This window comes from Larimichthys crocea, chromosome XIII (genome assembly GCF_000972845.2).
Source record: "Larimichthys crocea isolate SSNF chromosome XIII, L_crocea_2.0, whole genome shotgun sequence".
NCBI lineage: Eukaryota > Metazoa > Chordata > Actinopteri > Sciaenidae > Larimichthys > Larimichthys crocea.
The window spans coordinates 20,361,316-20,372,986 of record NC_040023.1 but is presented as its reverse complement, the minus strand read 5'-3'; the positions used below and the strand labels follow the sequence as shown (position 1 = coordinate 20,372,986).

General features: G+C 38.8%; 1 protein-coding gene across 4 annotated transcripts in view; it reads right to left on the bottom strand.

Annotated features, from left to right (window-relative positions):
- Positions 1-526: 526 nt before the first annotated feature.
- Positions 527-11,671, bottom strand: part of mtbp (MDM2 binding protein) — a 27,254-nt gene continuing 16,109 nt past the window's right edge. For 3 of the 4 annotated variants that reach the window (XM_027285996.1, XM_027285997.1, XM_027285999.1), the window contains exons 14-23: positions 10,092-10,256; positions 6,728-6,821; positions 6,491-6,649; positions 5,937-6,032; positions 5,509-5,772; positions 5,186-5,349; positions 4,147-4,259; positions 1,815-1,928; positions 1,188-1,253; positions 528-1,099 (exon numbers count right to left, since the gene is read on the bottom strand). In XM_027285996.1, the coding sequence (XP_027141797.1) occupies positions 1,061-1,099; positions 1,188-1,253; positions 1,815-1,928; positions 4,147-4,259; positions 5,186-5,349; positions 5,509-5,772; positions 5,937-6,032; positions 6,491-6,649; positions 6,728-6,821; positions 10,092-10,256 (1,274 nt within the window). In that variant the 3' untranslated portion in view covers positions 528-1,060. Of the gene's footprint in view, positions 1,100-1,187; positions 1,254-1,814; positions 1,929-4,146; positions 4,260-5,185; positions 5,350-5,508; positions 5,773-5,936; positions 6,033-6,490; positions 6,650-6,727; positions 6,822-10,091; positions 10,257-11,671 lie in introns of all 4 variants that reach the window. The other variant, XM_027286000.1, reaches the window with a different exon arrangement.

Below are 11,671 nucleotides of genomic sequence, written 5' to 3'. Positions count from 1 at the left end.
TCAGATGCCAGGACAACCATCTGCTGCTGTGAAGCTGAAGCTTTTTGTTACAAAGTTCAACTTCACAAAAAAGTAGATACTTTTATATTATCTTGGCACAATGAGAGAGAATGTTTTTGCCAAAAACCTGTAGCCAGCTCCTCTTGGAGAAAACAACATGGTGCCAGTAGTGAGACGTCTGGCCCTGAGTCTTGTGTCTCATCACAGGGATCATCCTGAAATCTGAACAGTGTTCCTGATCACACGGTACGACGGACGACAAGCAGGACAAATCTGACTGTTGGTGATAATCAGCGCTGCATAATGTGCTGCTCTGCTCGCAGTTTTGTTTTCTCTGTGTGAATAAATGCTACCATCCAGACAAGGCTGTCAGCACTGATAATGTAATACATATTTCATAGAGACTGCGCATACTTACATACTTTTTTTCTAAAAAAGACACAGATGCTTTTCTTGCCAGCTCAGGTTGTAATCAGGAAGTTGTTCACAAAATAAGATTAGAAATACTTTATTCTGCTACAAACAGTAAATGATCAACACACAAACATATAAAATGTGAACACACACGAAAATAAAATATGTACATTCATAAAGCCATAAAATTATTATTCTACTTAGAAACAAAATGTGTGGGAACAACACATGGGAAAGGATTTAAAATGACATTTGAAAGCAGCTACAAAGAAAAGACAACTGAAACGTGAAGCCAACATTGAAGCCCTTGTGGCCTCTCAGTGACTGCAGCCAGAGCAGAGTGTACTTCTGCTACAAGGCTCTGGAGCGGTGGGATTTTATCAGAATAGACACACACACACAAAAAAACATGATACATCTGAAAAAAGCTGTTTTATGATCGCCTTACTGACAAAAACAATAAAATTAAATAAAGGATTAAGTTCATTAAAACAGGCTTAATGTCACAATTTAAAACTAATAAGAATGGCTTAAAAAGTAAACGTGACTCAAAAAAGCCCTTTAAAAAAAAGATGGAAGATGGAACCCACTAATCAAAAAGCAAAAGAGACATTTTTCCACTTATACTTCAAGAGTGTTTACTCCTTTACTTCTTTGAGGTTTTCTCCAGCACCCAGTCAATGACCTACAATAACAGAAAAAACGCCTTTAGTAGGTTCAGTTTGAGGAGAACTAAACCAAGTGGAAATCCTCTGGTGTTTTGGTGGTGTTACCTGTTTGACGTTGCTGCTGGCTGCCTTCTTCATCTCGTCATGGAGACCTCGAGATGTCTTCAGATCCTGGGATGAAGCAACAGGACAGGAGGATTAATCAAACAGACAGATCCTTCCAGATACATGCTGGTCTATAGTACATAAAGTAGACACAATGACTGCTCCTCGACCAGCTATATCATCAAAATACACACTAATGCATTTGTAATAATGTTCAAATTGAAAGATATAAACAGTACACTGAATAATAAATGGCCAGAGGCAAGAATTTACTTTTAACAGAGTACGTTTACGTTGTTTTTTTATTATTACTTTAACTTCAGTAAAGGATCTAACAGTTCTGCTGGCAAGTGAAGCAGTTTTTCTTGTTTTTTCCTATTCCATCAATAAAACAGACAAATACAATTTACATGGCAACACATAAGAAAATAGATAAAAATGTGGGTATTGGCAAAAATAGACAAATGGTGTCTTCAAACTGTCCCTATTATGGAGGTAATTTGTTCAAGGGTCGATGACTAAAGCACAACACACGGCCAAAAATCGCAGAACAATTACTGGATGTACAGAAGCACACAAAGAAAGAGAGGACAGTGATGAGTGTGTGGGGCCAATAAAAAGACAAACCTTGAGATAAAATTTGGAGATATCAAACAGTCTTTTGCTGCAGGCCCCAAAGCACTCATGCTCGGCAGTTATCCCGTGCTGTTTGAGTGTTTTAGCTACCACCTCCAGCAGCATCTGAGGACACAAAAGACACACAATCTCATATCATCGTATATCATGTTGTTGTTTTAATTCCACCTAATGCAGAAGGAGAAGAAAAAGAAACTAGAATTTTAGCACGGCCCCCTTTTCTAAAGGGGAGAGATGTCAAAATGTTTTGACTTTGGCGTCCTTGTGCAGAATTGCACGCCTTCACATTCGCAGTACGAGCAGGTATAAACATGCAATTATTTTACTGGTAGCGTTGACAGGAAAAAGACATTTGCGAAATAAATAGAACTGCCTTTAATCTTATCACAGCGACTGTTCTGAGGAAACACCATAAATTATTGTGAGGAATCATCTGTGCCACTCAGTCTCATGAGGAGTAGCAAGGCAGCTTTAATCTCTGTCCCGAATAAACTGCTATCATTATTTCTGAATAGGACCAACTGTTCTTTCCTATACTCGGATTTGGATGATAAGCCTGTTTGCATAGTAATCACGAATCAGAACAAGTCAAGGTCGGGATGTAGATTGTGAGTTGTACATGGGACAGAGAAAAGTGTGTAGGTGTGCAGGTGTGTGTGTGTGCGCGTGTGTGAACGCACTTGTGCATGTGTCCCCGTATGCGTCATTTCACACACTGTACAGATACATCAAAGATGAAAGCGAGTATGCGTGTGTGTGTGTGTGTGTGTGTGTGTATGTGTAAGTGTGTGTGTGTGTGTGTGTGTGTGTGTGCGTCTGTGGAGGAAAGCAGCAGGTGATATGATAATGGTATAGTCGTTCAAGTGCTTCTGTGTGACATTATAATGCAGCCCACACATTCACAGAGATCACATGCAAAACGTAAAACATTTATCTTCGCTGGAGCTGTTGTACAACGCTGTCTGTCTGCCACTGAGTCTGTAAAGTTTGTGGTGAGTGGGGTTATTAAACACTCAGTAGTTTATAAGATTACAGGAAAACTATGGTTTATTATAACTTTTAATGTTTAATGTTTTAATGTTCTCTGGTCATCGCCCACATTTTACTCACAATAGCTGAGATTTTGTTAAGGTATAGAAACCTCGCTAAAAGAAGCACAACTGAGGCAAGGAACAGTGAGCACAGACACCATCTTGCATAGAGGTGTGCTAGTATATTAGTTTTACTATATACTGTGGTAAAACATACCGATGGTAATAACAGCCTGTGATTTATATTACCTTATTTCATGGCTTTGTTGAATACTTGATTCTGATTGGTCATTTGGACATACTTTGGTTATTTCTGTATAGAAAACCGTTGCTAAGAATGACTGTTGCTATGGACGTAGCACAGATCACAGGGGCCACCACAGCAAATGCTATAAAATTCACGGTAATTAAAGTCCTGCATCACATTGTCAGGGCTTACATCACTGACAACAACAACGACAAGCTCACTGTACATCATGTCGTCTTCATGTGGTACCATGAACATAACACAGCTCTCTTGCCTTTCATGAGCAGTTCTATTCCCGCACTTGTGGGTTTTACTTTTTACCTGTTAAATATATAGTTAGAGTGAGCACAGCAGGCCAGCAAAGAAGGCCCCTTATCTGTTTTTAGCTCTAGACACTGAGGTAATGCTAACATTGGCTTGTTGACCTACGTGAGCCCTGGTGTGCTGAACATAGGGGGAAAAACATGCATTTTACATGACTGACAAAGAGGAAAGCTGCTGCATCGAGAACATGTCATTTATTTTCACCTTCACATTATTTATGCTGTTTAAAGCATATTGAATGTGGAGTCCAACACATTTTCAGTTCACACCAAAGATGGTGTGAGATATTACAACTATATTTGAATGAATACAGAGCTAGGACCAATAGTCCGAGCTACAAAAGTAATAAAACTCATGTTTTCCTTTATGAATATATTATATAACAAGGTGAAAAGTTATATTTTATTGCATTGCAGTGTGAATCACCAGCTAGTTGGTATGAGGAATGTTTTGCCCTCATGGTCAATGTCTGCTGCCATGAACTTGAGGCCACTTGAACTTTAACCTCATTACATAAAGGGAAAACATTCGCCTAGTGTTCCACAGTTGTTTTGAGAACCTGGAAGGCAGTGTCCTAGAAATGTTCAAACAAGTAAACTTGACATGCCAGAATGAAGACTTGTTTCCAAGGTTAGAATTATAAGAGTTATTATTTTAGACCAAAATAATATATGCATGTTAGTTATGAATAATTACAAAATGTTTTCATGCAAACACTCACTCTGTTGTGCTTCTGGGAGCGTGACTCTTTGGCAGATTTGTCATCTGTTTCTCCATAATTTGTCTTCTGCTGTTGAGGTTTAGGTTTGTCAGCAGAGGCAAGAGACGCCAAACCTGGTAGTAATGTGAGGAAAATCAACAATAAGGCATTATCATCATGGCAGTACAAATCCTCGATGTACTGTACACTTGAGAGAAACAACAGCAACAAATTACAAATGAACATAAGTATAATCAATAAAATAAGTATGTTTATATATGTGGTCTTAGGATGTCAATACAATCAAAATGCATTCATTTGTAAAGTAATTTAACATCTTTAAGGTCTTATTTTTACCTAAAAACATGATCTCTCAAAAGTATGTTGTTCCACAATGAAGTGAAAAACTGAGATCAAGTCCTCTCTGAAATCAGTGGAGCTGTAAGTGAAGACTAGAGAGCTTAATTGCAGGCTTTTTTGATGCTATAATCACACTACAGATTAACTTTATTTAATAAATAACAAATGAAAATATACCATGTATTTATAGTTTATTATACATGCTAATCTAAACTTCTGGGTTAAATTTTCTACTGTACCTTTGAACTAGGACATAGAGGAAGTTTATTTGACAACCAACCATCTAAAGACCTCCAGGAAGAGGATTCACTGACTAATTATTTCTCATTTTCATTCATTCTGCACCATTTCAACACTACTCTGCTGGTCAAGCAGTTTGATGTATTCCAGATGCTGATTTTGCAAGTCCTTTAATTGTGTGTTTTGGAATTGCTGCTCTAATTCGATATTGTCTTACTAGTGGTTTAGCTCAGAACAATGAAGCTGATAATTTGATTTAACATTATAAGTAATGGTGCATATTTGCCAGTTTCCAGTATCAGTGCACTGTAACAGACTGAAAGCTGTGCTTCTTAAATAGTCCTCACATTAATACCATGCCCTAATAACAGCACGAATTACATTATTTGAAGAATCTACCGTAAAGCCGAATCACTAGCCCCATTCCATTTGAGCTTGAATGTTTTTTTTTTAATTGTACCTGAGGATGTCCGTCTTGCTGCTGAAGATAAAGCAGGGCTATTGGACGAGGAGGTGGACTGGGATCTGCTTGGCTGTTGTCGTAGAGACCTTATGGCAGGGTGTGTCCCGCTGCTGCCACTGCTCTGAGAACAGAGGGACTCACTGCTCTCTGACTTTGCCAACCTGGAGCATTCAGACAAACATACAAAGACATTACCAAAACTGAAGCAACAACATTCCATGTGCCACAACCCCCAAATCCACTCAACCACCCACCCATTAATGTATCCACCCACTCATACACTTCTTTCTGCCAGGAGCAACATACACCATCATCATCACCTCTTGCGAGGATAACCTCCGATAACATCTGTGTCCCATGATCTGCGCTTTAATCGCGTTACATCAGCATTTTGCAGAGTCTCTCCGTCAGGCACGCTTCCTGGTTCTGACATCACAGCAGGTGAAGGGGCGGGGCTGAGAGCAAAGGGGAGGGCGCAGGGCTCCTTGGAGCAGGTGGTTTGAGTCTCATACCGAATCAGACGGGACTGGAGTTTTACAAAGGCCTGGTCCCGGTCCAAGGACCGCTGGTTGTCCAGGCAGAACCTAGATGAACAAATAAAACAGATTAAAAATTTAAAACTGTCATAATAATAAATAAAGAAGTAATGGAGACTGTTGTGGCTGGTTACTGTCTGAACTTTGAGGATCATGTGAATTTTTCATAGCTTACTGTAGCTGAATAGTCACTATAGTTTATAGAAACTTACTCTATGCCGTGGTAATGCGACGCTGAGGCTTTGTTGAAGGGCATCTGGCTGACTCTCCTGGGAGAGAGGTCTGGTGACAACTGAAACACATTGTTACTGAACAGAGAGAGAGAGGAGGGTTGGGGGATGAAGAAAGAGAAAGAAAGAGGGAGGAGAAAGAAAATGAATTTCTACTTTAAACCACAAACACAAATTCCACTAATTAAAACCACACATAGTTTAGTCTGGCAGAATTATTGGCACTAACTGTTGACTGCTCTGCACCAGAGTAATGTTTTATGTAAGCTAACTTAATGGTTTTTTTTTAAAAGGCTGTAAAATAACGGTAACAGGCTAATTATCATAATCAAACCCTCATTATGGCCTCATTAACTGTTAATGATTCTGAACACACATGGCAGATATGGATTAACTGACCACAGTGTGTGTATGTGCCCAGTTACAGTGTATGTACACAAGCGTCAGTCAGGACTCAGAAAGTCAGACAAGTGATATCTAAGGTTTAATATCTTTAAAGTGCTGCTCATGGATCCAGAAAAGATGACTGAACCTACCCTCTAGTGAAAGCCAGCGGTTGTAGTTCCCCAGTGGGAAGGCCATCAGAAGTGAAGTGTTTTAGAAGTTCTTTGGCGTCCAGTAAAGCAGGAGAGCTCTTTTGGCTGTCTTTAGGACCCAGCAGACTGTCACTGGAGCCCGGACCTAACAGACCAAATCTAAGGCACAAAAAAATGCACTTTAGATCAGATACAGTAGATTAAGAACACAGAGTTGTCTATTTAAATCTCATTTACCTCCTCTTCTGTCGTCTCCTCTGCAGGTTCTCTATGTTGTGGAGGACGCTCCTCTCAGGCCAGTCAGCTTGCAAGTGGGAAACGGTCTGAAAACCTTCAATAACAAAACAATAAAGCTGTGCCGGTTAGAGTTGTCGCTCCCACTGATTAATCTAGAAATTGCCTTCAGGCAGGAATCAGCATCTCTCACTGTGGGTCTCTCATAACACATTTGTCTGCATGGAAACGACTGAAAATATGAAAAGTTGTTGAAAAACTGCACCTCCAGACACAAAAGTAAACTGAAACTTCAAGTCTGAATAGAAAGGTGCTTCATTGTGTATACAAGGCTTTAGTTGTCTGATACAGACGTGCCCAAAAATACCAAGTAACTGCTCGGCCTTTATACTGTTTGGAACTGCTTGACCCATAAAGCTGAAAGTGACAGTAGTTTTAAAATGCTCCATGAATGATCACTGGCATCTTAAAGGATTTAGAGTTTAGTGCTGCTGAGAAAAATCAGTAAGACATTATACAGGTGGCATTATATGTAGAGAAACTAACCAGTACCAAGACACAGGCAACATGAGCACCATGTACTATATGATGGATTGCTGTGATGGAATGTAACCAGGTATATTTATAATACAAGCACTTTTCTAAAGAACAAATTTGAGGTACTTTATTTAAGTATTTCTATGTTATGCAACTGTATACTTCTACTCCACTGCAGAGGCTAAACGTTACTAGTTACTTTTCAGATGACATTTTTTCATACTGTTACAGTCCCTAACCTTCNTATTTCTATGTTATGCAACTGTATACTGCTACTCCACTGCAGAGGCTAAACGTTACTAGTTACTTTTCAGATGACAATTTGTCATACCTTTACAGTCCCTAACCTTCCCTGATGAAAACCATGTATTTTCCAAATTTGGTGATTTTGAATTGATTGTATTCTGATAAAATTGAAGGACTAAGGTGTTTTTCTAGGACGAGAAGATTCTCCTACTTCTTAAACTCAACAAAGTATTTGTTTAAACTGACTGGAAACATAGCCCATGGCAGTGAAAAGAAGTTGTCTTAGCAAAGAGGGAGAAAGAAAAGCGATCAACTAAGAAGCCGACGGCTGAGAGAGCTCACGATCGTAGCTGATCACGTCATTCGACAGTTCTATTCTTGTTTCCCAGCATGCACTGGTTCTAGGTTGCTATGGTAACAAAAGTGAACAAACCACACTAACCTGCTGAAACAGAAATATTTTCTAGGGGCATAACAGTATTTAAAAATGATCTTGCATCAGCTGGAAAATGCATTACTACAACACTGACAACAGGCTGTTTTTCTGAGCTCATGAATGTTAGACACATATAGAATACAATGCTGTAGATCAAACTACCCAAGAGTATAGAAAGTACTCGCAGCTAAAATTAACTCAACCTTGAACATTTGCAGCAATAAATTAGTATAATTGAGAATTAGTAGTTATCTTTAATGCATTTAGTAAAATGCTAATACTAATAGTAACATAAAGCAATGCTTCAATGCAAGACTTTACTTGTAACGTATTTTCACCATGTAGTAACCTAAATGATACTTCACCCACCACTGATGGAAGAGTTCGATCACAAGAGTTATCCCTTCTTTCACTTGAGCCAGGTCAACACACTGAACTCTTGGCAGACAGAAACTTGAACATAAAATTTCAGAATCCAAAATACCATCAACCTGCACTTTTCTTGTGTTTGGGCAGGAAGATTGTATGTTATCTCAAGGAGGACAAAAATAAAATGTGATGAAACTGTGTACAGCAGGTTCACTGCCGAGATAAGGGTGTTTCATGCACAGCAATGGCCTGAGGTCGTAACTGTGTTATATGAAGAGACTGCAGCGCACCACCAGCAGTTTAACAGCCCACACAAACTAAGACATTCACACCTTGAGGCGATCCAGACTCTGGATTGCTGGAGCTGTTTATTGCTGCAAACGACATTCCCATCTCCAGAGCAGAGGGTGGGCAAGGATTATGGAAAAGAAAAAAACCTGATTTGCACCTATGAATATATGTTTCTACATGTTTACACCTATCATCATTTCTGACAAGCTCATCTCTTGCAAAACTCACGTATAGATTTTAGGTGAGGTCCTGGAGAACTAAACACACGTTGATGGTACAGAACATGAAATCAGGAGGATACACACAAAAACAAAGCCATTAGCTGTAATGTTTAAAAAAAAAAAAAGTGATCCTTTTGCTGTTAAATGTGTCAGCTCCTGTCTAATACAATAACACAATAATTATACAATAACCATTATAACAGACAATGTAATGCAGAAACGCCAAAATAATAAAATATCCAAATATCGTCTGAGCAGTTATGACATAAAAAATACTTGACATGCAGGTCTGTTAGCCCCACGGCTATATTATTATAACCGGCACCACCCTCATTGTGCACATTTAGCTCTAGCTGCAGGCTATGACTCCTTTTATTGCTTACGATTTATTTGCATATTATTAGGTGGCATTGTTTCCTAAAACTATCATCCTACGAATGCGTGTGAAGTGAATATTGATGCACTGCCGTGTGAAAATTTATGGGAGAGTCAGAAGCTGTGTTTTGATGAAAGGGTGAACAGATGTCAGTTTCAGTATTGTGATATTTCCATTGCATTGTTTAGATTGACTGAATTATCTAAGGCCATTTCTAAATCCTATGATTTGTTTACAGTGAGCTTTATATATGCATAATGAGTTTTTCTATTTATTGTTGTTATTACCATTTTTTTTACCTCATGCCTGTATATAGTGTGTGTCTGTTCTGTGTCGGAGTCTCTCTTCGGGGATCAATGAAGTACTCTGTCTCTCTATCATCTACTACTTCAGGTCGCCTGTATCATATAGTCAAATTTTCCATGTCAACTTAGTGTCAACAAACTGGTGTTAAAACAGCTACAAAAGCCACCATCGCTGGCAGTTACATCTCCTCCAAATCCTATATCAATACATATAATAGACTCAAATCTCCAAAAAATGCTCTATAGTATTTAAATTCTCTGAAACACGCTTAGGTAGGAATAATGTCAGTTTTTCTAGTTCTTCCTGTTTTTCTAGCTGACATGGTGTGAAGCATTTTCCAAACAGGTATTTCTATTAGAGTTTTAATGTAAAAGTTGTTCTGACACATTACATAATAACTTCAGAGTAAAGGTACAGAGCATTTAGTACCATAGGATGATATAGCACAAGTTGGTCTGTGGTTTCATTGTGTCAACACAAGAAAGATGAACCCTACTTAGGGCCAGATTTCCACTGTGTATGTATTTAATGAAGCTTTCAATGGATGTGAAAATACTGTTGGCTCGTATTTGGTTTCTTTCTTACCTGAGTTTTTGCCCGCGGTGCTCTCCTGCCTGTCTGTCAGACAGGTAGCAGCAGAGGGCAGAGTGGAGTCGATCATCTTCAGATATTGCTCTCTGGCTTGACTCAGTATGACCTTCAAGTCATTTACAGGTATTGAGGTTGAGGCAGATGCTTCTCCTTTCTGTCCTGGATACACAAACAGAGGCTGGTTTTTATTTTGGCAACATCTCAGGTTTCATTTTTGGCTCACCAGTCCGCTCATAAAATGATGGAGGATGCTGTGTTCCTGTTAATTAAGGAGTGGACTGTTGATTATACTGTAATGTATGTCTTTAATTAGTTTTACTTCAAAGCCGCACTGGGTAATTATACATGGTTGTCATCTGAGATAACAGCAATACATATACCTGGAAAATTATCCAACCGAACCAGACATCCTGAAGCTCTGACAGACCTTGTTGGCATATTTGAGAAATTAATTTATTCATACAAGCTGGCATTCAGGGACCTCTTTACCTCATTAGAGAGGTAAATGTGACAATTAATCACGATATGGATTATGCAACATTAATAATACTGTACATACAAAGTGTTTCTCACTGCACTGCAAGTCATTCGCAGTTACAGCAAGGTTTCCTCTACACTACAAAGTTTTAGTGTCTCACTTCTTGTGTGGAGAGAAAATTCCACATATGCTTTGTGAAGAAACAAGGAGCATCTCTTGCATCAGTTAAGGGACAGGGGATTCCCCTCTGGTGTATCCACGATGGGTGACTCAGCTTTTAAAGAAACAGTTGTTTTTTTACAGTAATACAGTATGGAGTATACATGGCTTTTCAGTGGAACAGCAAAAACACTTTTAAACTGTCCCTGGAAATTGTGAATTGGTGCACATAGGAAAAGACAGAAAAAGGTTGTATTCATTTGTAAAATTCACTAGTATTTTTAACATTAGTCAGCAGTAGTGAGATTACATAGAAATGGCTGAGAGTTAGATATCCAGTTAAATTGAAATTGGGAAACACATGCAGAATCAGAAAAACTTCCAACAGTACTGAGAACTTTTGCAACTTATAAGGACAAGCCTTTTCCCAATTTAATGCCAAGTGAGACTATATTGTGTTGAATTCTATTAAGGCCTGTGGTCTGTCAGGTCTCTTCATTCTGCTCACGGCCTTTTCAAAGAACAGCCCTATTGCTTTTCCCCAAGACTGAAGAATTTCACTCCACTTCTTTTAATCTGGCTCCACTCCACTGGTGTTTCACTATCTTCGTCTGCCAAGGGGACATTATGTGTGTCTGTAAAATAATGATATTTTAACAGCCTTTCTATGCAGCAGCAGGACTTGAGAGAGCGGAGAGTTCAAACTGACAACAATAAGTTCAGAAAGCTCCAAGTGCCCCCGACAGATGATACGCCTTTTCTGACCATTTGGTTTTGTCACGGGTATGAATACATATCTTACAGACATTTAATTTCAATTGAATTTATATTCAACACTGAGGACTTTTTTCATACTAGTGGGTGACTAAATAAAGTTGAGGTGTACAGTGTGTAACTACAGTAAAGCAACAAACTGTTGGTCTGGCTTTACTACTAT